Below are 26,244 nucleotides of genomic sequence, written 5' to 3'. Positions count from 1 at the left end.
CTAGTACAGCAATACCTGAATACTTTAAATGAATTCAAATCTCCAGGCCTGATGAACTGTATCCCAGGGTATTAAAAGAACTGGCAGAAGCAATCTCAGAACTGCTTTCTATAATCGTTGAGAACTCCTGGAGAACAGGAGAAGTTCCAGCAGACTGGAGGAGAGCTAATGTTGTCCCCAACTCCAAAAAGGGGGAAAAAGAGGACCCAAACAACTACTGCTCAGTCAGCCTGACATCAATACCAGGAAAGATTCTAGAGCAGATAATTAAGGAGACAGTTTGTAAGCACTTGGAAGGGATTAATGTGATCACTGAAAATCAACATGGGTTTCTCAAAAACAAGTCATTCCAGACTGATCTTATCTCTCTTTTTTGATAGAGTGACAAACTTGGTAGATGAAGGGAATGCTGTGGATGTAGCACAGCTTGATTTTAGTAAGGCCTTTGACAAGGTGCCCCACAATATTCTTGCGAGTAAGCTGGAAAGATGTGGACTAGAATGCAACTGTTAGATGGATTTGTAATTGATTGACTGGCCAAACGCAAAGAGTGCTCATCAATGGCTCATTTTCATCTTGGAGAGAAGTGAGCAGTGGAGTGCCACAGGGTTCTGTCCTGGGCCCAGTGCTATTCAATATTTGAATTAGAGAGCATGTTAATCAAATTTGCAGATGATACTAAATTAGGAGGGGTAGCTAATACCCTGGATGTCAGGGGCAGGATTCAAAATTCTCTGTACAGATTAGAGAGCTGGGCCAAAAATAACAAAATTAATTTCAACAGAGATAAATGTAAGATTCTACATGTAGGCAGAAAAAAATGAAATGCACAGATATAGGATGGGTGACATCTGGCTTGACAACTACACGTGAAAAGGATCTAGGAGTCTTAGTAGACCACAAATTGAACATGAGTCAGTAGTGTGATATGGCAGCCAAGAAAGCCAATGCAATTCTGGGAAGTATCAATAAGAGGATAGTGGCTAGATCAAGGGAAGTGATTGTACCACTCTACTCTGTGTTGGTCAGACCTCACCTAGAGTACTGTGTTCAGTTTTGGGCACCACAATTTAAGAAGGGTATTGACAAGCTGGAACATGTCCAGAGGAGGGCAACCAAGTGGTAAAAGGGCTGGAATCCATGCCCTACAAAGAGAGACTTAGGGAGCTGGGAATATTTAGTCTAGAGACGCGAAGGTTAAGGGGGGACATAATAGCTATATTTAAATATATGAAGGGATGCCATGTCGAAGAGGGAGCAAGTTTCTTTTCTGCTGTCTTAGAGATTAGGACACAGAGTAATGGATTCAAGGTGCATGAAAAGAGATTCCACCTAAACATTAGGAAGAACTTTCTGACTGTCACGACTGTTCAACAGTGGAATTCACTGCCTTGGAGAGTGGTGGAGTCTCCTCCTTTAGAGTTTTTTAAACAGAGGCTGGATGAACATGTCAGGAGTGCTTTGATTGTGTGTTTCTGCATGGCAGGGGGTTGGACTTGATGGCATTCGTGGTCTCTTCCAGTTCTATGATTCTGTGGTTCATAGCAGAATGGATAAAGAGCAGTCCTTGTTTCAAACATACAGAAAATTGTAAATATTGATATTTTCAGATCAGCGTGGGGGGGGGGGGTGTTGTCACATTCTATCTTCACAACAATCTTGCATGATAAAATAGGCTAGAATGAGAGATGATTATTTGCCAAAGCCGTACACTGACCATCACTGTTGTGCAGAAATTTGAATCCAGTTTTTAAACTGTTATAGCATATTTACCCTGACGGGTGTGCAAAGATCTAGGTTGTACTTGATATCATAATCCCAACTCTATAGATATAATTGTGAACTGGACCTCTGCTCAGCCTGTGGCTATACAAAAGCAAAGATTCAGGAATTCTGGAGGGGCTTTACACACACCCTGAAGCAACAGTTCACACTCTTACTAGTTCCTGGATGCTTCATTACATGTATTTCTCAGGTGCAGTACTAGGGACCTGTTCTAAAACTCTTTTATTTTATTGTATTTTTATTATAATGTATTTTTATTATTATGTATTTTTATATTGTTGTTTTATTGTATTTAAATAATGTACACTGTTCCAAGCCTGCATAGCAGGGGAGAATGGTTTAAAAATCCAGGAGAGAGAGAGAGAGAGAGAGTCCTCCCCTCAAGCAGAGTAGGGATTTAGGATTTTCATTTATTTATTTGGTGCATTTGTATCCTGCCATATCTCCAAAGGCTCAGATCTCACTACAGATTTCATTTCTGCCCCCAAGCATTTCCCCTCTGCTCTAATCAAGGGGGTCACACTATACATTGTACCTTTGAATTCTTTACAAGCATTATTTATAATATCCCTCCTACCTTCTGAATAGTATAAAAGGACTTAGATCCACATTTCTGTTCTACTGTATCAAAGGAGCTTTGACTCTCAAAAGCTGACACCCTGAAACTTTTCTTGGTCTCTAAGGTGCTATTGGACTCAAATGTAACAGAGCTTATTTCAACACTTGCCAGTTTGCCATGATGTCTTAACAGGACATACATCATCCAGTTAGAGTTTGTTTTCTCTTATAAGACTGGATTATAAAGTGGAACATCTAGAGGCAGAGAGAGTTAGAAGTGAGGAGAATGTATGAGGATAGCAAAGAAGCTGTCACTGTGCGTGACAGTGACAAATCTCAAACAGTTTGTTGTGCCATCTGAATGCAGCCACTGTCGGCCAATGCCTTTATGAAGATAAGCAGAAGGCAAAATACTGCTCTCTTCTCCAAAATGAAACTGGAGAATGGAAGGAAATTGTTTGTGAGAGTTGAAATGCAATCCTGAGCATACTAATTAGAAAACAAGTCCTCTTGAACGTGCTGGGACTTGCTTCCAAGTACTGGATTGCGCTGTGATTTTGCTGAGAGCAAGGAGATACAATAGCATTGCGCTTCCCTTATTCTTGGCGGATGGCATGAAATGCTTGCACTGTCTTTCCACATTGCCTGTGCTGTGACTTACCTATATAAAAAGAACAAAATTAGAGTTATATGAGATATGCGAGAGTACTGATTTCTTATGTATAAATACATTGAAGCTCTCTCTTTTTTGAATAAGGGGAAATTCATAATAATATTTTGTGGCTCAGAGAGACAAGCAGGTGCCAGGCAGGTGCAAATTGTCGTATTGTGGTATTGTGATACGTCAGTATAGCTGTGGAGTTAATTTGTGCATGCCTAGTAGCTACACGTTGGTGGAAGGTAAATAAAAAAAATAGATATACCTCAGTGCAAAGGCACAACAGCAACCCACATTGCTTCAGTGGGCTCCAATAGCTGCCTGCACGGATGCATGAGAATGCGAAAACAGGAAAGCGGGTTACTTTATCCCGTCTGCAATACATTTGCTGTGAAGAAGGGGCCTGGGTTTTCCTGCTGTAGTGGTCCTTTGCAGCTTGGAGAGCTTACAAAGACATCAGCACAGCATCAATCTCCGGCTAAAATCATCTTTTGAGATTCACAAGGGTGTGCATGCCCATCCAGAACCATAGCCAAATTAGATCTGATTAATAACTGAAACACAAGCCCTATTATTTGCCTTTTGCTAAGATTATTATTAGTCTTAGTATTAAAGTATGAGCAAGAATGAATTTTATTGTTTCTTGTATTTGTGTTCTGTTTTCTCTGAATGAATGTTTCCTTTTGTTTAAAATACATTTTGCAGAGTTTCTTTGTGTACCATTTTCAACATTGAAATGATTTCAATCAGTACTACGTGGTTAATAGTCTTTCAACCCAATGCAGACCATGGAGGCTGCTGGGAACGGTGCTGCTGCCACGTTGCCCCACTGCCCCCAGAGGGCTTTCGGAAGGCATGGGAAGGGAGAAAACCACAAAAATCCACCGCACTTCGAGAAAGCCCCCCTTGGGGTCAATGGACTTATGCCTCCCATAAAGGTGGCAGAGGTTCAAAGCCAGGGATGTGGTACAACTGGCCACAAACACTGAGTGGGAGCCAACTAAAGTTGGCTCAGCACCTGGAAATGCTGCAGCTCACCCTATCCCCATGCCAGCATTCACTTTAGACGCAGCGCAATCCCACCACGGCTGGAACTTGCAACTTTTGCAATGACAGGGCTGAGGGGCGCCTGACTGCTGAAGGATTGGACTGGCGCATTTGCCCCTTGCACCAGCACGGTGGGCACCTGCACCAGTGCAAGGCTGCGCTGCCTCCACAAGTGAGTCCACCAACCCTCCCAGATTGGGCTGCTCAGGAGATTAGAAAACCCTTTATTAAATGAGAAGAGAGTGCACATGCTACATGTCTGCTTCAAGTTTCACACTCAGAAAATGTATTTGCTGCTTTTCAGAGACCTGGTCTAGGTGGCATATATATTTTCAAAAGTTTGTGCTAATCAGCATTCTTAGTTTATCTGAATATAAATATGTGGTACAGTGATGGACCTATCCTCATGTCAGTGTTGAATCCTCACCCAGTACACCAAAATCTACCCCACCCGCAAATTGAATCTGAGTAAAAGGCCCAAATGGAAGAAACTTGCTCCTGTCTTCTTGTATCGTTGCCAATGGATGTGAAGACACTGATGCAATTTAATTTTAAATTAAATTGTTTTATTATTATTTAATACAATTACCATTTAGATGTTCACAGACCCTTAAGTACCCTAAGTTTTTCTCAACATTTCTGGCTGCAGATCTGTTTGGAGAATACACAGATAACAGCAGCAATTTCAAAGATTATGGTCACTAGAAAAATAAGACATATTTGTGTACAGCCAAGTTCACACTAATAGTTCTTTATCCCACTGAAGCCAAGCATGTAACTGAGCATACAGTTCAAAAGCCAAAGAGAAAATCACTAGCTGAAGGCACTTGTCAACCCACAGGATAATTACTTTTTAAGTTAGACATAAGTCTGATGGATCAGAAACAGTAAATAAAAACAATTTATTTTATTGGTTACGTCTCTCAATCAAATGGTGAAATGTGAGTTTCAGCTAAAACAAAGCAGGATGTCACCCAACAAGCTCAAGCTTCTTGCTAACGAGATGCGCATGTTTTGAAGAATACAAAACATGCCAAAAGGAGGCACCGAAAACAAGGCTTTCTGGTTGAGGGTTTTACATATTTATTTTCCTTTCATGTAATTTTTTTTAATAACATTGCAACCAGAATCTCTCTTTTTGTACATGTTGCCTCCAACAGGAAATCATGAGTTTTCATTCATTATTCTTTCAATCCATGGAATAAACCGAGATACTCGAACATAAACTCCAGGTTTCATGGGCTGGGCACAGCCAAGGCCCCAAGAGGTAACTCCCTGCAGGATATATTTTCCGTGCTCTTCACAGACTAGAGGCCCTCCACTGTCACCCTAAAAAAAGAAAGAAAGGAAACAAATGAAGGAAGTTAATGTAATCCAATACATAGATTTTATTGCTTAACTCAGGTAGCATATCCTGTTCTTCCACACAGATAATCAGGCACAAGAGTTATGGACACTGTGAGATCTCTAAGGGATTGAACTGTCAAGACAATGATCCACTTTTTTGCATCCATAACATCAGCTAATGCAGCCGCAACTTGCCTTGGGGCCACACAGGAAAGGAAGGGTGGTTAACTCTTCAAACTCCTCCCAGTTTCACTGTTCAGAATCAGGGTTCCTTCTTTATTAGCATTAAACAGCAGAATGCAGATCTTTTATCCTTTAAAAAGCTGTTCCTTAAAATCCTGATTCTCAAACTGAAAAGAAGCTGATACTGTTCCTGAGCTATGAGGCTCTTCTACCTTCCAATGGACTTAGCCTTTCCTGATCTCTATTATGAAGAATGAAAATCATTCTGCATACAAAGGATCAATCTGCCTAAGAGGGGAGTGAGACTAGGTGTACTAGCTCTGCCCATCAACAAGCATATTGCCCCTGCTTCCTGCCTATACACATTCATTGCTGCTACAAACATGGTAAGGATTAGAGGTACGTTATGAGAAGTTACACATATGCAATAGTTGCCCATACAGAGTAGTCTATGCCAGTGGTGTCCAACCATTCCAGACTTTAACATCCCGGGTGGTAGAATGTGACCATCTGACCACATAATAGGAAAGTTCATGACAAAGAAACCGGAGACTCTGAACTAGTCAGGACTAAAAAAGGAATTGTCTTTACAACAGAATGACTTTGCCATGCTATCCTGCATGTGGAGACAGACATGAACCACAACACCCTTGCTCTCTGCTCATGTACATCAACAAAATGCAGGAAAAATGGAGGCTCTAAACAGGATTCATGATTCAACAGGTGGGACTCTGTGACCCAATTAAAGGTCTTGATCCATTAATTGGTTTAATTTAATATGGCCAATACAGAGTTTCCTCTCATTTGAATTCAATTAAAGCATGTACAGCACAAAAGAGAAAAGGAGAATGTAAATATGACTATAACGGAAAACAATAGTATGTCTTTCTGATAGATACCAAAAATGAGATAGCTTCTCTGTTACAATTTTGAATCCCAACTCATTTAACCAAACAAAATGCAAGGTTAACATCTACTTTCCAGTAGGTGTTCTTGATCCTTGTGCTGTTTGGAATGCTTAGCTGCCCAGACTCATATGAAGCCTTTCTAAGTAACACCCAAAACTAGTTCTTTTATGTATAAAATCAATCCTGATGTGATCAGGCATCCTTACTGTTGGAGACAGTGACTCAGCATGCCTGGACACGTGTGTGTGCGTGCATGTGTGCGCTAATCTCTCTAAGTGTATAAGTGTTATTTCTTGGTATAGTCCTGTCTTTGTCTGCACCTGGGAACTGCCCCCTGACCCTTCCTCCTTCTCTCTCCCCTCTCAGTAACCATTGCTTTTTGTCTCTCTCCACATGGGTGGATTCTACACAGTACAAATAAAACAGGTCGAAGAAGGAAAATATCCCTTTTGGGGACAAATTTCACACAGGTCTCTTCCCCAAAACAGGCTCAGCCCGTTATATTTATTTCAACCCAGGTTTATTTCAACATGTATCCTGGGAAGGAAAAAAAATCCCTGTCTGAAGGACCTGCAGTGTTTCTGCTATTTCCTGAATGGGTAAGCTTCTCATGTTTGAAGGGGGAGAGGGGGAAAGGAGTACATTAATAAAGGTTGATTCCGCACTTGCATTATCGACCTAGGTTCAACCTAAGTTTGACCTAGGTACTCCGCACAACCACTGGGTTCGGCGTGGGTTCTTTCCAGTGTTGCCCTGTTTCACCGTCAAATTTCCGACTCCACCAGGGAGGTACACTTTTTTCGGGAACCATAGTCGAAATCAGGTTGAATCCATGTGAGTGGGGAATCTCGGTGCCAGGAGTCTCCCATTCAGCCAATCACAGCTAAGTGCTTCGGGCATGCGCACAGCTGGAGACTCGCTGCGGCGAAAAGCGTGCCCTTTTTTTCCTTCTGCTGTTTGAAGCGACTGCTGGGCACACAAACAGTGTGTCGTACTATTTCCGCGTTTCAAACGGCCAATCACCCACCACCTCCCTCCCTCCATTCTTGTGGCTTCAATGTGTTGGGGCATAGAAGCAAGATGGCAGCAGACATGGCTGGTTCAGAAAGCTCTGGTAACACAGACAGAAACGCTCAGATCAAGCACTACAACAGAAATGGCGACTCGTGCCAAATTTCAGACAAGAGGCAGGATCTATGCAAATCTTGCTCTCATCTGTACAGCACTTTGTGGCATCGCCTCCACAGGGAAGCTCCTACATATCTTTTTTTTTTAAGCGGGATGCAGGGTCACGTTTCCTGCCGTAAAACAGTAGCCAATTGGGACAGAGGCACTGAGATGATCCCGTCCTCTGAGCTGGGATCCAGCTAGATGACTTCAGTTGCAGTGGGGAACAACAATGGCTTCGACCTAGGTCAGTACCCTTCTCAGGGAACCGGGTCGAACCTTTTACACTCATGTGCGGAATTAGCCAATGAGTTACACTAATTATGAATGAGTTGTGTGAAATGCACCATGGACTTGCATGGAGGCAGACGCTTCTACAGGTTCTTCCTGTGGAAGCAAACACCCCATACTTTGCACTCAAATACCCCATACTTTGCACTCACATGATGCCGCAATAGGTGGCCACTTGTATAGGGGGTTTATTCTTCAGATTAGGATTTCTAACTTTCTTTCAACTGAACAGAATCTACTTTAATAAATGCAAGTTTTACCTTTTGCAATTTTCTTCGTGGAAAGATTTGTTTTCCTTGACTCAGCATCGTGCTTCCATGACTGGGCAAAACTCAGCTATATTAACCAATATACCCAGCGCTTACCTGACAACTATCAGTACCGCCATCAATATTGCCAGCACAGAGTTCCGTGGTTCTGACTCTCCCATTCAGAAATTCAGGCCGATTACACACTTTATTTTCAATGACAGGGAAGCCAGTCTCCTTCAGAAGGCCATCTCCACCAGTCCCTTTGCAAGCAAGGCAAGAATGCACAATTACATGGAATGAACAACGTACACTTTATGTGCCAATAAGCAGGGCAAGAGTCAATTCCCCTCCTTATTTCAGCTTTATACATGGAGGCATTTATTTATTTATTTGGTTCAATTTATATGCCGCCTACCCCAAAAGGGCTCAGGGCAGTGGTGGCAAACCTTTGGTACTCCAGATGTTGGTACTCCATAACATCTGGAGTGCCAAAGGTTCGCCACCACGTGCTCAGGGTGACTTACAATAATAAAACATAACACAGTAAAACTCAATTTAGTAAACAATTAAAACTGCTGTTAATAATTAAAATCGTCCAAAACTAATTAAAATACAACTAAAATTAGAATCTACTTAAAACTCAAATCTTTAAACCAGAATTAGGGCCAGCAGCAGGTATAATTGTATAGGTTTCAACCAAAGGCCCGGCAGAACAACTCTGACTTACAGGCCCTGCGGAACTGCATGAAATCCCACATGGTCTTGATGTTAGGTGGCAGAACATTCCACCAGGTAGGGACCAGGGCCGAAAAAGCCCTGGCCCTGGTTGAGACCAATCTAATAGTAGAAGGGCCGGGGACCACCGGGAGGTTTGCATTTGCTGACCTCAAACTTCTCTGCGAGAAAAATGGGGTAATGCGGTTTCAGAAGTATGCAGGTCCCAGGCCGCTCATGGCCTTAAAGGTCAAAGCAAACACCTTAAACCTGATCTGGAATTCCACTGGTAGCCAATGTGGTTCACAGGTGATGTGCTACCTCACCGATGTCCCAACAAGGAGCCTTGCGGCTGCATTTTATACCAGCTTCAGTTTCCGAATCAGAGCTAAGAGCAGGCCAGCATAGAACAAATGACAGTAATCTAGCCTGGAGGTGATTGTTGCATGGATCACAGTGGCTAGATCAGATCAGATTGGGAGAGGTACGAAGCCAGCTGTCAAGCTTGGCGAAGTCCTCTGTGGGGTGGAGGAAATGATGGATGCAGAGAATCTGAGGCTAAGAAATGATACTGCATACCTTCTTGTCTACACAATGTACACAGGTACTGTGCTATAATTTTTCAAAAAACAGAGTCAAGTTAGGTTTGGGAAAGATCACACCAAGACAGATGGTTGATGATTAGCAGATAACATTGTCTAGATAATTTTAAAAAATTCTCCATATGGAAGCAAGACAAACCCTCCATATGGAAGCAAGACAAATCAGAAATATGAAAATAAAAATCATAGGATGGAATGAAGAGGAAATGCAAAATTTTGCTTAGGTATATTGGATTATACAATTAATTTACCTTTTGTTTCACCCCATCCTGTGACAAAACATTCTGCTCTGTCTGCTACCACGGTATTGACGGGAGGCAAGCATATAGGAATTACTTCATTGGTGAGCTGAACAGGACTGAAAGAAACATTTTTATGAGGTTTGACTTCAGCTGCATTTTTAATACTATTATAATTATCCTGAGTGGAATCATATTCTTTTGTTTTGCCATGTGGCTCTTTGGACAGCAACTTTTTTTAAAGCAAGGCATTTCTAGAACTCTTAATATACTCTAGTATATCTGTCTTATCAAAAATACCATATATGCTGCTTCCAGCATATGTAGGTGGTAAGACCTCAGAACCCTGGCACTGAGCATTACCCAGTTCTTATTTGCATTGTCTTGGAGCCTGATCACATGCATGCTTTTTCCAAAGTAAGCCCAACTTCTCAGGAAATATAAATAAAATGGGTAGCCCCATCCAAAGCAGCAGTGGCGTAGTGGCTCAGTGGCTAAGAGCAGGTGCATTCTGATCTGGAGGAACCGGGTTTGATTCCCAGCTCTGCCGCTTGAGTTGTGGAGGCTTATCTGGGGAATTCAGATTAGCCTGTACACTCCCACACACGCCAGCTGGGTGACCTTGGGCTAGTCACAGCTCTACGGAGCTCTCTCAGCCCCACTTACCTCCCCGGGTTTTTGTTGTGAGGGGGGAAGGGCAAGGAGACTGTAAGCCCCTTGCTTACAGTCCTACAAGAGAGAAAGGGGAGATATAAATCCAAACTCTTCTTCTTCTTCTTTGCAGGAGGACACAGTGCTGCTGCAAAGCTGCCCTGCCCCACTACTTCCAAGAAGGTTTTCCAGTGGGAAGCAAAAAATGCAAAAACAGTCCCCCCCACACACACACTGCCACCACCAGAAAGCCCCCCAAAGCGCTTGAGTGGCATAAGTATAAGTGTATAAGTATAAGGGCTGGGGCATCGCACTCCTGGCCCTAAACCCTGGAAGAGAGCCGACTAATGTCAGCTCCACCCCTGGGAACACTCTGACCCACCTCCCATGCTGCTGTCTGATTGGGTCACAAGTGCAGCCTGGACTTACAAGTTTTGCAGTGGCAGGGCTGAGGGGTGTGCAGCTGCCAAGAGTGTCTGCCTCCTCCGCTGGGGTAAATACCCTAGGGAGGGCAAATATGTTGGCACAAGGCCACACCGCTCCCTCAAGCCCTTTAGTTTGCTCCTCTGGATGAGTTAATAAAGACATAATGGTTTTAAAACAATGAAGCTGACCTGGAAGCACCCATACTGTGTTCTATGCAAATGTACCTTTTCCTCTCCCAAGTTATACACGTTTGCAGCAAAAGCTAGCTGTGGAGAATACCAGTACATGAAGCCTCTTTCGACTAAATTAGACCACTGGTCTATCAGAGTTAGTACTGTCCACTCAGATTGGCAGTGGGTCTCTAGGGTCACTGGCAGACGTCTTGTACATCATCTCCTACCTGAGTCTTTTAACTGATGCTGCCAGGAATTGAACCTGGAGCCTTCTGCATTCCAAGCAGATACTCTACCACTGAGCTGCAGCCTCTCTCCAAAGCACCTATGCTATTGCTTTGAAAACTTCTATTTGATGCTTTTATGAGGATAGCCTGCTAGAGATATGAAAGAAGAAGAAGACTGATGGCTGACTAAGCATTCACATTTTCTGATGCACACATGTGAAAAGCGTTGAAGCTGGCATCTCCCTACAGGTAGGCGACTTGCTGTATGCACTGCTGAAATGTTTTGCTGTCTTCACTGATACACCCCAAAGCTGTAATTATGGGAACATTTTGCTCCCATATTATTTCTACATTCAGTGGAAGTGTGCTTGGACAGAAACCGAGATGTGTTTGCTTCATACAAATCACTACTTACACCATCCCTAGGTATGTACATAATATAAAACATGTTGCAAACTGATTATTATTGCTCCAGAAAAAAGAACTGTGTAAATATTGTATCACAAGGAATGCTGCTTGCATAAGGCAGTAATTCAGCGCAGTTATTTGAATCACACCAAGCCAATACTGCCCTCCTGGTTTGACCAGACTGTTAGAACAACACTGGGAGTCCTTTCCCCATGCTGAAAACTACCCAGTCACTTATTTTCCTGGCCCTAAACCCTGTAAGAGAGCCGACTAATGTCAGCTCCACCCCTGGGAACACTCTGAACCACCCCCCATGCTGCCATCTGATGGGGACGGCAATAAACAGAATAAAAACTATGGCTCAAAGATACCTGCTCAGCTTCAGCAAGGCAATGTCTGCTCCACTTGGTTCCTTGAACATTCTTTCAACATTACGAGTTTGTACTGACTGCTCTGTAGCTCTCTCCCTGTGTAATCCAAGTACCACTTTGTAAGCAGAAGGTCTTGGGGACCTGGAAGAGAGAGATTTGTTGGGTACAAGCATATTCAGACAACCAGGACCCCTGTCTATTTATATGGCTGAAGAGGACAAGAGCCCCCTGAAAGGTGTTAGAGGTGATGTTGATTCATCTTTTGCTTTGTTTTTTGACACTTCAGCCCTCTCCAAATGGTCCAAGTTTTGTAAACTGCTAAATATTTTCTTTTTAAGTAAAAAACCCCCAAATGAACTGTAGGCAGCCAGCATCTCCATAAGGTCTTCATTTCCATTAGTTCTCCAAAGTCTACAGGCAATGAAAATACAGCCAAGTTGAGATAACTATTTATATGCTACTTTCATTTTACCTTCTATCCCTTTCTTCAAAAGCTTCATTTAGTGTGACTCATTTCCACCCTGCCCCCACCTCCACCCACTTATCACTCTGTCACCTGCATACATTTTTCTTTCGGAGGTAGCTCCTTTTATTAGGTTTACCCTACTAGCACATACGAGGAACTGAAACACATACTGTAACAGACCAAAAAACTCTATGTTCACTCCACAGTGAGCTGCTGGCTCACAAATCTTATAAAACACACCTGTAATTAATGTTTGGAATTCACTGCCCAAAAATGTAGTCAGGGCCACAAACTGTGGTCTATCAACTTTTATGATGTTTAAATAAAAGCCCTGTTGGTCAGCTTCATGGAGGCAGCTGACAGGATACAGAAACATAATGTTGGACGAGATGAACTCTTGGGTTGGCTCCAGCTCGTCTTCTTTTTAAAGCTCTGTTCTTCTTGTGATCTCAGCCAACAGATGCATTTGTGACTTGCAAAAAATGTCCGTTTCAGAATCCACATGGAATTATTCCCAACCAATAAATTTCAGCAACAGTAGAAAAGGGGTTAGGAATCTCTAACAAAGAATTTTCATAAAGTTGCAGTGGCCAGAGATTTTCATAAAGCTGCAATTGCCAGGACAGCCATGTTGGTCTGCAACAGAACAGCTAGATTCAAGTCCACTGGTATCTTAGAGACCAACAGAAATATTGTTGGTCTTTAAAGTGCTACTGGATTTGAAACTAACAGTTAACTCACTTTGTTCAAAATGTATAGTATGTATTATAAATGTTAGTGCATTAATGTACTCAGGAATTGTTCATAACAACATGCTAAGTTTGGCAGAAAAATTCTTATGTTTCTCTCAAGAGGCCATAGCCACTAATGTCAGAAAGGCTTACCGATCTAAGCAGTGAGTGGCTGTCAGAACCCACTGGGGATCTATCAAAGTGCCTCCACAGAAGTGCAAATTGAAGCTGAAAGGCCAAGGAAAGGAAGATGATTAATTACAGATGAAACAGTTCACACATCATAGTGCTCAGAGATGATGTTAGTCAAATATCTATTAATCAATTCTCTTGTTTATAGGCACTCAGTGCAGGCACACAGAAGCAATCAGTGCATCTTTTTTGAGATTGGTTTGTTCTTAATAGACCTTCTCTGGTGTTCTACAGAATGATGATGCAGCAATACGGTGCATAGAACTTAACTACATGTACATAGTTCCACACAGACGTATCCCGTGTTCCTTGCAGGGGCAGTATTTGGATAGTGCTGTTCAGCCTGATCTTTTACATTTTTACATTTTGAAGCAATTTTAGGGAAACCCTAAGTCATTTCTTTAGGAGCTTTCACTCCAAACTTACTTTCCCTCAGACACAAAAACATGCCACATCCATTCCCTAAAAACTCAGATAAAGACACTTGAAAGGTACATTGTACTGCAATGAAATGTAGTATTTAAATACCTTGTTCTGAGACTGATCTGCCATGGCCAAGAATGAGGTTTTGAAACACATCCACCAACAATCCTTGCAAAACACCGATTTGGTTCATATTTAGCTTTCCCACATTGAAACTGAGGAGAAGCTGTAGAATTAAACAGATTATGAAGCATCTCAATAATAGGTAAAAGTATTTGTAACTTTTAAAATGTCCCCTTTTGCCAGTTTCCCTACTGAACCAGTCCAAACTTGATTTCCTTAACCAGTCTTCTAAACTTCCAGATTTATTTATTTATTATATTTATAAGCCGCCTCATACTAGTGTCTCTAGGAGGCTTACAAAGGTTAAAAAACAATAAAAACCATAATAAAACATCATGAATAAAATATAGCAATTAAAACAGCAATGAAAATCACATTACAATAACTCCAACCCACACTATCACACTCATCGACCAGCAGCTGTAGACGGGGTCTCCAGGTAACCAAATGTCTGGGTAAAGAGGAAGGTCTTTGTCATGCGACTAAACCCATACAGGTTGGCATATAGCAAATCTCTGTGCGGAGGCTATTCCAGAGCCTGGGGGAAATCACAGAAAAAGCCCTCCTGTGTGCCCCTACCCACCACACCTTTGCAGGGGAAGGTACCCCCCCCCCCCATGATATCGTGAAATTGTGTGTTTCTCTACTCCCAGGAACAGTTAATAATATGGAGCTTGGAAAAAGATGATTGCATTCATATTTCTGTAACTCCAGATTGTGGGGGAAAGAGACAACACCTGCCACAAGGCTAGCACTTGTCATTTCCAGCAAAATCTCCCTGTTGATCATCAGGCCTAGTTTCAGCCTGAGACTGTGCTTCAAATGGAAACTTGCTTAAAATGCAATACGGCAAAATTGATAATTCTTAAAAGCATATTTACGGCAACTTGGGATGTCACAGTAGTCCCATGTTTTTCCAGGGTCTGTGGTATAGCACCAAGGACCGTTAATATCAGCATCTGGATTTCTGCAGTACTAGAGAGACACACAAATACAAAAAAATTAACAACAGAACATAATGATATTTGTATTTTGTGACTCATCATTTATCAATTTTTCCATTTCTATATCTCTTTTTTGCGGCCTTTGTTGTTTATTATTTTTAATATGAAACTGCAACACCTCTACCCTGACCTGGATGGCTCAGACTAACCTGATCTTTTCAGATCTCAGAGGTTAGGCAGGGTCAGCCCTGGTTAATACTTGGATGGGAGATCACCAAAGAATACCAGGGTTGTTATGCAGAAGTGGGCAAGGGCAAACCACCTCCATTCCTCTCTTGCCTTGAAAACCATATTGGGATGCCATGAGTCAGCTCAGACTTGATGGCTGTTTACACACAATCTATGTTATACCCTGCTGTGTTTTCTTTTACTGTTATATTTATTACTGCCTGGGCAGTTATTTTTCCTATATTATTATGTCCTTTGGCCTTACAGAATAAATTTTACCTACTCCCACAAACAAAAGTTGTGTGAACATAATTGTGAACCATATTAAAGCTGTTAATTAATACTGATGTAACACTGATTCTGTAACACTGATTTCTGTTCAGAAATACCCCAAGAGGAACTAGAGCCCAGGCCAGAGATAAGCAATGTTTGTGTCTGTGCAAAGTGCCACCAAACTGCAGACAAATTAGGGTGACCCTATAGGATTTTCAGGTGAAGAAGCAAACACAGATGGTTTGCTATTTCCTTTGCATAGCAACCCTGGTATTCCTTGGTGATTTCCCACCCAAGTACTAATCAGGGTTGACCCTACTAGATTTCAAAAACTGATGAGATTGGGCGAGAGTTGGCTATCCTGGGCAGGGCAGAGGTAAGCAATACAGTGGACAAAAATAGTTATGGAAAGTAAGCATCCTTTATTTTGTTTGGTGGCTGTCCAGAGATTGCATCCGCTACCACCCCAGACTTCACTACACCCTGCCCAAAGCCTCCCCAACCAAGTCCGGCTGCCCAACATGCCCCCCACTTCTTCCCACTTCACTGAAGGCATTGGAGCAGCCTGGGACAAAAACACCAGACAGAAGAATGCGTCCGCAGCCGGGTCAGCTCCCATCAGAATACTTTTGGAACAGGGAGGCTGGGAAAAAGTTGCAGCTGATGGCCACTCAAGCAGGCAGCACCCATGAGGGCCATGTCCTTCAACAGCAGGCAGACTGTGCCTGGTCTGTGGAGGGGCAGACATGCCTCACTGTGCCCACACCTAAAAGGGAAAGAGGGACAGGGAATTGGCTGGCCATCAGAGCTTCAGCAGGGCCAGACAGTCAGCCTGTGGGCCTATGGGAAAGTGGGGGAGGGAAAGGATATAAAAGGTGGGAAGGAGACAGACAGGGTGGCAGTAGTAGAGGAGGAGGGATGGATATGAGGAAGAGAGACACAGAGACATAATCAGTGAGATAGAGAGGGAAAGAGGAGGAGGAGCAGGAAAGCAAAGAGGGGAACAGCAGGCAACCCTCACTGCCAGGGCCAGAGAGACCTGGCCTGGGCTACCTCAGGGCAACAGGGCTAGTGGCCTGCCAGACACATCATGCCAGGCCACAGGGCTCACACCTGTGGCTCTGTAGACTAGGAAGCTGCACCACCTGCTTCCCGGCCAACAGGAGCAAGGATGGGCCAGGAGAGGGAAGAGCTCCACAGCTACTACTTGGATTATAGTGCAATACAAAGAAGAGATTCCTGGGAGTAAGCCCCAATGAATAACCCTGAGTAGAATTCTGAGAAGACCTGTTTAGGATTGCCTTCATAGTCTGTTAAAAGAAAGATACAATTATTTAACTTGAGTCTGGTTTGTGGTCTCTGTGGCAGCTCATGAGCCAAGGCATTTCATGTTCTTTCTCTCTTATTTATTATATTTCTAACCTATCTTCTATTTATCAGGGACTTGGCAGCTTACATAAGTTTTCCAGTAGGCTACCACTCCAAGCACTGACCTAAAGTTGTTACAGCCCAATCCAGATGGGGTGGGGGCAGAATGGGCTGTGGAAGTGGTGCAACGCCTACTGATATGTTTGCCCATCCCACTAGTGTCAGTGGCAGGCAGGCAGGCACTGTGGAGTTACATGAAACCTGACCCAGAATAGGTTTCCACCATCAGAGCTGTGTTGGCATAAACAAGGACACTGGTGTGGCTGAGGTTGCTACAGGTGTTCTCGGGGATGGAGCTGACCCAGATATGGCCCTAGCTTCAGGTCTGTAACTTATGCAACAAAAACATGTGGTGTAAATAACTTTTTTTCCAATTGAGTTTTCTGGGTTGCAGTGTGCCCCCCCCCCCTCCACTGCTTGCTGCACTGCCTAAAGCTCCATTGAAGGTGGTGTGGTACCACCTTCTCCACACCATCCCCGATCGCTGTGGAGGTCAACCCCCCCCCCCACACACACACGCACACCTGGATTGGGTTGTTTGGGTTGCTAATTCCAAGTTGGGAAATTTCTCAAAATTTTCCTGAGTAGGGCAGAGTTGGGGAGAGGAGGGAGCTCAGTTGGACGTGATATCATACAGCCCATGCTCCAAAATGGCCATTTTCTCCAGGGAAATGTATTGCTGTAGTCTAGAGATCAGTTGTATTTCTGGGAGAACACCAACCCCCACCTGGAAGTTGGCAACCTACACTGTCTGGACCCAAAATGGCTTGGTTTCAACAAGGAGCCTTTGGGGAGGGCGGTATATAAATATAATAAATAAAATATAAGGATGCACTCAAACTGTATCTTGGGACCATAAGAGCTATCTCATTTCCATGCAGTCCACTATTGTATGTTTCTTTCTGTTTCTTAATACATATTATTTGGTTCTGCTTTAGTGATACTTACATTTTTTTCCAGTCCTGAACTGGGATGAGTTTGTGGTGTGAAATCCCGATGCCTATGAGGTGTCTGTGAACTCCATTCTTGGCAAGGTTTACCTCTTGCTGTTTCTGCAATCTTTCCACGGTACTCTTTACCATTACCAGTTTTGCAGTCTTCAAAGGGAGATAGATAGATATGTTTTATGCATAAGTTAACTATTCTTTCAAACTGGTGTCACAGTCATTCCTTTTTGCTAAGAAACCTGGAATTCATGCTTCTATGGGTGAGGAGAAAGAACAGTAAGTAGAAGTAGATTATTACAGTACAGTAAAAGATGCACAATAAGTGGGGCTAGAGCCAAGTGGCCATGCTGGCAGGGGCTGATGGGAATTGTAGTCCATAACATCTGGAGTGCCAAAGGTTCGCCACCACTGGGCTAGACGCTTTGCTTTTTAAAGGCAGATTATACACTGTTGCTCAGCCTCGCGTTGAATGGAGATCCTCTTCGGGGCAGAGCTTTTGTTACAAATGCCTTTTCTCCACGCTCTCTGCAGATTCCACAATCTCTGCTGTTTGTGAGTGGCAAAGAGCAACCTTTCCCTCTACTTTGCAAGGCCCTGCATTATTCTTTGCTTTGGGCTTTTTGGTTCCACCTCACCTCCCTAACTCCACTTCTCCTACCCTGATGATCGGGAGAGCTTTGTAAGACTTTATTTCAATTTCAAGCATTTGTACCATATTAGATCTATTGAAATAATGATAGATCTAATACAGAAACATTGAAATTCCAAGGAATATAGAAATAACAATCCTCCATCTTTTCCTGCAGCAGGAGTAGCGCCAAAGTGTGTGTATGTAGCAGGGCGAGAGGGGAGGGGGGAGAGAATATCAGTTCTAGGACATAGTCCCCTTCTTCAGCACAGTATGGTTCAGGGAACTCCTGTGCCTCTTTTATTTTTATTTTTTTTGGGGGGGGAGGGCAGGATTGCCTTTTGTTATGAGCAAGCAGTAAGGTTGTACACTAAATGCAGGTGGAGTGGATTTCAGTGGATTTCAGTGACATGACTTCAAAAATTTAAGTCCATACCCTTGGAGCTTATTGTTTAAGGAATGGAGGACATGAGAGGAATTGTGAGGAGGACATAATGATGAGAATAAGGAGAGAAAGAATAAAGACATTTGCTACAAGTGAAAGCTTAAAGGAGAATCCATATGGACCAGAAATCTTAAGAAAAGGGGAAACATGAAAGATTGTGAGGAGGATAAGCAAGCAGCAGAACAAAGGAAAAACAGAATGTTTCAAAATAATCTAGACAACAGTATCACACATTAGTGTCCAGGGCCAGGGTTTGGCCTGTCCTTAGCCAAGATGCCTAAAGCAAAACTGGGGACTCCCACAACACTACAGCAGCTGAGCCAAACCCACCCACTTCTCTCATACCTCAGGCAGCCATCATTGATTCAGCCAGAACTCACAAGACAGGAAAACCCTGGGCAGCAGGTAGCTGCAGCAACTACCTCCCTCCTGGGTCCCAGAGCTTTGGGCGTTGGCTGCTAGCATCACCGTCTAATGCCAGGACAACAAAACAGATGCTGGGGAAGAGCAAGCCTCAGAGTCCAATCAGGTCAGCCATCTAAGCACAGAGGCAGCCAGCAGTACTCCAACCATGATTTATTTATTTGATTTATATCCCGGCCTTCTCCAACAATGTCAGGCTCAGGGCAGCGTACAACATGTTTAAAACAATACACTAATACACAAAAGGTTACAACTATACAAGTTCTTAATAAAATAAAATATAAAATGGCGAGCAATCAATGATGGCCTGGGGAGGAGCCAGGCAGGCAGTTCCCAGGAACAGGCCAGCAAGAGAAGGAGGGCAGCAAAGATGGAGGAGACTGGGGGAAGTGGGGCTCCATCCCCTGACTCAGATAATGGAGTGATTTTCCACTGAAGCACTGATCAGCTTAGATTCAGCAAAGTTGCTGCCTCATGTGCTAACAGACATAAAAGAAGAATTCTGGGAATGTTCCAAAGCTGGAAACAAGATTTGGGCAGAGTGTTTATCACTTCACCTAGATCATGAGCAGAATTAATAGAAGGAATAATAGTAAAACCACTAAAAGGAAAAGAGTTCATCATGCAGCCAGATCCCATACATGGCACTCAGTTCATTAAGACTTGAAGATCAAGTTTGCAGGCAGCCTTAGAAAGTTTTTGTTTGTGAAAGGAAAAAAAACTCCACTGAGAAACTGAAAATAGACAAAATGATTAGATGATGATGTAGATGAAAGATTAGAGTAGAGAAATAAAATCTTTTTGTGTAGAAACAATAATGGCTTTTTGGCACAGATCATTTTGGCACAGAATCAGTCCCTTTTTCCAGGTACAAAACACACACAAAAATATTCATCCCTTTCACCGAAATAATATTTTAAGGCCTTGCAGCTGATTTCATAATTACCAGCTCTGAAGTCAAAGCACTCTAAACACCTATCACCTTACGTGTTTCACTGCCCTTATGCACAAGCCCTATAGAATTTAATGCATAACGAGCAATCACATATTATAAAATGTTACAGAGAAAATGATAATTTGGCTGCAGATTTCTAAACAATAGCTGGATAACTGAAATCTAGTGAAGAATTTCATTTCTCTATGACATTCTACAATATTTCAGAGCAATTAAGATGTTATTTTTAATTCTGTAGCACATCTGCATAAGGGGTTTACTTTTTGCTTGTTACCTGCATTGAGGGAAGAAGCCATACCAAGGTTTGGTGTCATTGTTGTCTGAAGTTGTAGCTGTCCTGGACTGGTACATTTTTGTAAGTTGCAGAACTCCCATCTGGTACTGGGATCAGTAGTGTAACACCAGGGTGCTTTATCAGCATCTGGATTTCTGCAATAGTTTCTCCTCAGGTCACTATAAACATAGATATAAGGTCACAGCACCATACAAACAACTGTTGAAAATAACCTGCTTGAAAACAGGAGCGGAGATGTCATTGAACAATTCCCTACCAAGGGACAGTTCCCTCCAATGAAAACATGGAGCGATTCCATAGGAGCTGATTGGTACTTCATTATACACTGACTGGATTCTGAACTGCTGCTTGTTCATGGTACGGCATCTTACTAGTAAGTTGCATTATTAATAATAATTTGCACAGGAATCATTCTTATGTTTTTATAACATTACCCAGACACTTAACCCTGAACTACTGAGTATGAATACAAAACCAGTCAATTGAGCCCCATATAGTATAAGATCCTCAACACAATTTGGCTTGTAATAATTAATGCTTGGAATGAAGACATCAGCTTTGTGGCTAATTGTAACTGTTGTATGAGATGTGTGTGTGTTCAGTGCTGTCAAGTCACTTCTGATTCATGGTGGCCCTATGGATGAGGTTTAGCAGATGTCCAACGAACCAGTAATAAGTATCTGATGTGATCCACTCTACCTGAAGATACAATTATCCTAGGCATTCAGTTGACCTTAATTAAAAGATGGGAATCTTACCAAAAGAAGCTTTTTTAGCATTACTGCTATTAAAGCATTACTGTGTACTCTATCCATGGAAAACAACTGCAAACAATTTGTGAAGAAGGCTAAGTTAAACATACGCTTGTGGAAATGCAGATGGTGTTTTAGTGTGACGATGAGGCCTCATAGAGCTCCATGTTTGACACTTCTTTCCTGTGATGGTTGATGACATTGTACCCCGGTAATTTGTGCCAATACCTTCATAGCAGTCTTCAACAACTGCAGCTTGTTCAGGAACAACAACGGGAGTTATTTCTGTATTTAAAAAACAAAACAAAACAAACACATATTTACAAGTGCAGAACTGAGTAGAAAACTAAGCTGCCCTTAGTTTTTCTGTGCAGTAGGAAAAAAACTTGTCAGTCCCCAGAGGGTAGGTCACCCCAATGCTTTTCAGTGGGCAGCAGACCTGTCTTCCAATCAGCTAAGATTCTCTTATGTATGTCTGCGTAGCTACAAAGATAGCTCCTTGAATTTTTTTAAAAAGGTAACTATATATTGCTGGAATTGGCAGGACCAGCTGAGTACAACTATGTACTTTTTGGGCTGAAAAGGCACCTAGGATCAAAGCATGCAGAGCAAACGTCCTTCAGCAAATGGTGGCAGGGAGAATTCCTTTAGCTGCACACAAAATGTCAGGCTCAAGCTAAGGGTGAAACTGACCAAGAGCAAAACTGTCAGGCGGGAAACATAAGATGCCTCCTGAGTGCTGCATTCTGCACTGCCAGGCAGGAGAAGTCTTGCAGGTGGCTTAGGGGGAAAAGGTGACATTGAAGCTTTTTTAAAAAAAGAAATTTTGAACAGAAATAAAGCATCCTAAGGATGTCTTGGGAAAAAGGCTTTGTGGAGTGCCTTCCCAGGACGCCTTTATTTGTGTCCTTGGGACATCTTATTTCAGCTGTGTGGAACTGTCCCCGGTAAGTTTTCCTTGAGAGATAAGAGGGGGGTGGGTTGGATTTATACCTCATCTTTCTCTCGTGTAAGGAAACTCAAGGTGGCTTACAAGCTCCTTTCCCTTCCTCTCCCCACAACAGACACTTTGGCTGTTTCCGCATGGCCAAGGCAGCGGCTCTCCACCGGCTTAAAGTAAGCCAGTGGCTTAAAGTAAGCCGGTGGCTTAAAGTAAGCCGGTGGAGCATCAGGAACTGCTCGAACGATCCCACTAGTTGACGCATGCTGTCACCAGGTACTGCTATGTTGACGATGGTCACTTTCTTGTAACACTGTGATATCAGGTGTATTATGTGCCAATACTTTGTCTGTTTAGATTCGAAAGTCCCACAGGATCCTGACCTTCTCATTTTCCCTGACTTTCTCTGGACAATGTTCCCACTGGTTTTTATCTGTCCTAATGTTGTAACTGTTCTTTCTTTTGATGTTACAGTTAATTTCTTTTCATAATTTTTCTGGATTTCTTCCAGTTGTATCTCTGTAAACACTTTATTTTGTATGATGAATCACCTTTGATCTGCCAGTCTTTGCTCAGTGACATTTGAATCCTGATATTGCTTCCACAGTACATTCGCTTTGAGTATCCTCTTTTTTCTGGCTCTGAGTTGTAATAACAGCCCATGATGGCACGATTTTCTTGCTCACTATACTTCTTTCTTTGTGATGGATGGTCCACTTGTAGCCCACTAGTTGACGCATGCCCAGGGACCCCAGCATGCGACATGGCCCTTGTGAACCCAAACAACAACTGATGTGGTACAGTATTTTTTGTATTTGTTTTACCATGTCATATGGGTTGGTGGACACTCATAATCTGGTTTCTCAGTTGAGACCTATCTGGCTTGGAAGGCCCTTCTGGTAGTGTACACTACCTCCAGCAATGTCATCAAAGCATGCAAGCCCCTTCCCCACGAAAAGAGGGTGTCCATGAGTGGATTATTATTATTACTACTTAACTTTCTTTAATATCACAGCTGCCAGTTATTTAGCTGGTTGTTGGCCTTTCGTTACAATTCAAGCCTCACCCAGAGGCCAAGGACGGTGTAATATATCAGCATAATATTTGTGTGGATCCCATTAGGGCTGCCTTCTAAATCTGACAGATGTTGATTTTGTTGATTTGAAGATGTTTCAAGTGCCACCCTAATGTTTTTGGAATGGTGCCCAGGGTGCCTATTATCACTGGGATGACCTCAGCTGGTTTGTGTCATAGTCATGTGGTATTTAGTGACCTTCTCATGTACTTTTTCAATGACCCTACTGTCACAAGGTATTGCTATGTTGCTGATGATAACTTTCTTGTCAGCGTTGTCGTTGTCGTTGTCACCACCACCACCACCACCACCACCGTCATCATCATTATTATTATTCCAGATATCAAAGTTGGATGATGGACATTATTTAAACTGTTTAACTCCCAGAATGGTTCATTCTGTTCATACATCAAAGGTGTACACAAACAGTTTTTCTTACCAGTATGTGCTACTGTGCTGTGACACTTAGGAATAGTGCAGTATTCCCATCGCTTGCTTGGATTTGTAGTGTAGCACCAAGGCATGGTCTCTCCATCAGGGTTTCTACAGTAGTTTTCATCTAAACTTCTAAAACAGAAATAAAACCACTCACATTGTAACACTTTCTTGATGCACATGTTCTGTTTAATGATACCAGGAACAACTTAAAACACACTGTGATGTGCTATCTGCCTTGATGATTGAAATATCAGTAAGGAAAAAAATGGTACACATGGCTTCCAAGTAAAAAAAAAGTAAAAAATCTACTGACCATCATAATAAACCAGAAAATTGTATATACAGAATATTCAGTAAACACAAAAAAGTATGTCGTTTTTAACAAAATGCCTCTTGATTTTGTTACATGCTTACATTAAGAAGTAACTGAGATAACTTCTGAGCTAAGTGGACTTTGAACCCAAGTCTCCCAGTGTTATTACAATACTTTACTTGTTACATGACACTGATTTTCCAACCTCTGGCACACACATTTGTGTAACATAATTATCTGTTTGAGATTCAAATACCAGCTTGACCCGCATACGTAATTTAAGGGGCCTGTCAAATTTTCAGAAAGTAACTCCTTGTTAGGAATTTTACATCAACTGTTGAATGAGTGCGTTCAAAATTTTATGTTACTGACTGCTGAGGAAGGCCGCAATGACCAAAATGTATATGATTTTGTTGGTCATTTAGTATTTTCATCAATTATATGTGCAACAACACCTGAGTGTATACTGGAGGTTTGAGTGCAATATATGTTGGGATCTGGTTTCTACAGCCCTTGCTTTTAATTATTCATCTTCGTTGTATATAATGCGTACTCTTATTAAAAACTTATTTTGATTATAAAGTGTTCAAGTTAGTTGGACCCTTATAGAATTATTGATATACTTGGGGTTGAGCTCCCCCCCACCACTTTTCCTGTATATCTACATACTGTAGCAGCATACAGACATTAATGGCTATTGCCCTATCATTGCAACTAGATTTTCTAGACAATCCAGTTGTGAATGACTGCTGCAAAACAATGATACTGCAATATCCAAAGATGTGTGGAGGCAGCCTGTAATGTGAGATCTCCTTTGATATTAAAATGAAAGGTGGTTGGTGCATTTGCAACATAATTCTGTGATAGAAAACATGTGCAGCTGGCAGAACTGTTTCCCATTGGGAGAGGAAAATATTTATGTATTTATTTATTTTATTCGACTTGTGCGCTGCCCTTCCCACAAGGGCTCAGAGCAGCTTACAGTAGTGAATGACATAAAATTTTATTAAATAAACAATTAAAACAATTAAGAAGAAGAAGAAGAAGAAGAAGAAGAAGAAGAAGAAGAAGAAGAAGAAGAAGAAGAGGAAGAGGAGGAGGAGGAGGAGGAGGAGGAGGAGTTTGGATTTATATCCCCCCTTTCTCTCCTGTAGGAGACTCAAAGGGGCTTACAATCTCCTTGCCCTTCCCCACTCACAAAACACCCTGTGAGATAGGTGGGGCTGAGAGAGCTCCGGAAAGCTGTGACTAGCCCAAGGTCACCCAGCTGGTGTGTGTGGGAGTGGATATACTAATCTGAATTCCCCAGATAAGCCTCCACAGCTCAGGCGGCAGAGCGGGGAATCAAAGCCCGTTCCTCCAGATTAGAATGCACCTTCTCTTAGCCACTACACCATTGCTGCTTAAAACAGTTTAAAACAGTTATAGTAGTTAAAATCCAATCTAATCTACTTAAAACAATTTAAAACAGTTATACATTTAAAATACAGAATGGGTTATGTGATATGCTGTACCTTGTTAGTTATCATAAACAACATTCAAAAAGACTCAAATGATAATGGGTCTGTTTAACTTACTTGCAAGGATAGTTCTCAGGAGTTCTACTATGTTTTTGAGGTTCTTGGGCACTCCAGGATTGGCACGGAGTTCCTGATACTGTAACAGCTATTGTGCCTCGATAGTCTTCCCCTTTTCCCTCTAGGCACTGACGGCCTGGGCCAGATGTTGGTGGGGGTGTAGCTATATCAGAAACCAGAAAGCAAAACAACAACAACAATACCCTCTTCAAAAGACATAAAAATAAGCATATCTTCAGTAAAATTTCATTCCTGACTTGTTCTGTAGACATTATAAATTTTATAATTTCTGTAGACATTATAAATTTTATAACATGATAAAAGCAATTATAAATTTTAAGACACAGAATGGAATTCCCTTAAGTTGGAGGGCAATGTTGTAGCTTTCAAAGAAAACTAACTCCAGCAAAATTCATGGATTTACCACCACAAACTGCAATAAATAATTCAAATAAGTCAAACTTACTGCAGCGTGGAATGTTACAATATTCCCAACGCTTAGTCACACTGGTGGTGAAGCACCAAGGACGAGGCTCACCATCGGGATTACGGCAATAATTCTTCTTCAGATCCTTGTCTGGAAAACTAAACATTATATGTCAGAGCTGAAATCTGTTAGTTGATGTTTATGCTCACTCAAGG

General features: G+C 42.2%; 1 protein-coding gene and 1 non-coding gene across 4 annotated transcripts in view; both read right to left on the bottom strand.

The window, feature by feature from the left end:
* Positions 1-4,592: 4,592 nt before the first annotated feature.
* The window catches only part of PLG (plasminogen), a 41,536-nt gene continuing 19,884 nt past the window's right edge, over positions 4,593-26,244 (bottom strand). For 2 of the 3 annotated variants that reach the window (XM_048507205.1, XM_048507223.1), the window contains 13 exons: positions 26,069-26,187; positions 25,603-25,765; positions 23,714-23,841; positions 21,370-21,544; positions 20,487-20,665; positions 17,763-17,911; positions 14,823-14,916; positions 13,924-14,044; positions 13,357-13,431; positions 12,007-12,147; positions 9,763-9,869; positions 8,310-8,455; positions 4,593-5,377 (listed from right to left, as the gene is read on the bottom strand). In XM_048507205.1, the coding sequence (XP_048363162.1) occupies positions 5,213-5,377; positions 8,310-8,455; positions 9,763-9,869; positions 12,007-12,147; positions 13,357-13,431; positions 13,924-14,044; positions 14,823-14,916; positions 17,763-17,911; positions 20,487-20,665; positions 21,370-21,544; positions 23,714-23,841; positions 25,603-25,765; positions 26,069-26,187 (1,762 nt within the window). In that variant the 3' untranslated portion in view covers positions 4,593-5,212. The remainder of the gene's footprint in view (positions 5,378-8,309; positions 8,456-9,762; positions 9,870-12,006; positions 12,148-13,356; positions 13,432-13,923; positions 14,045-14,822; positions 14,917-17,762; positions 17,912-20,486; positions 20,666-21,369; positions 21,545-23,713; positions 23,842-25,602; positions 25,766-26,068; positions 26,188-26,244) is intronic. The other variant, XM_048507214.1, reaches the window with a different exon arrangement.
* TRNAS-GGA lies at positions 11,242-11,313 on the bottom strand. Its single transcript has one exon. It is a non-coding gene; the product is annotated as a tRNA-Ser (tRNA).

The sequence above is a fragment of the Sphaerodactylus townsendi genome, linkage group LG01 (genome assembly GCF_021028975.2).
Source record: "Sphaerodactylus townsendi isolate TG3544 linkage group LG01, MPM_Stown_v2.3, whole genome shotgun sequence".
In the NCBI taxonomy this organism is placed as follows: Eukaryota; Metazoa; Chordata; class Lepidosauria; order Squamata; family Sphaerodactylidae; genus Sphaerodactylus; species Sphaerodactylus townsendi.
Note: the sequence above shows the minus strand (reverse complement) of the source record. Positions and strands in the feature narration are given on the sequence as shown.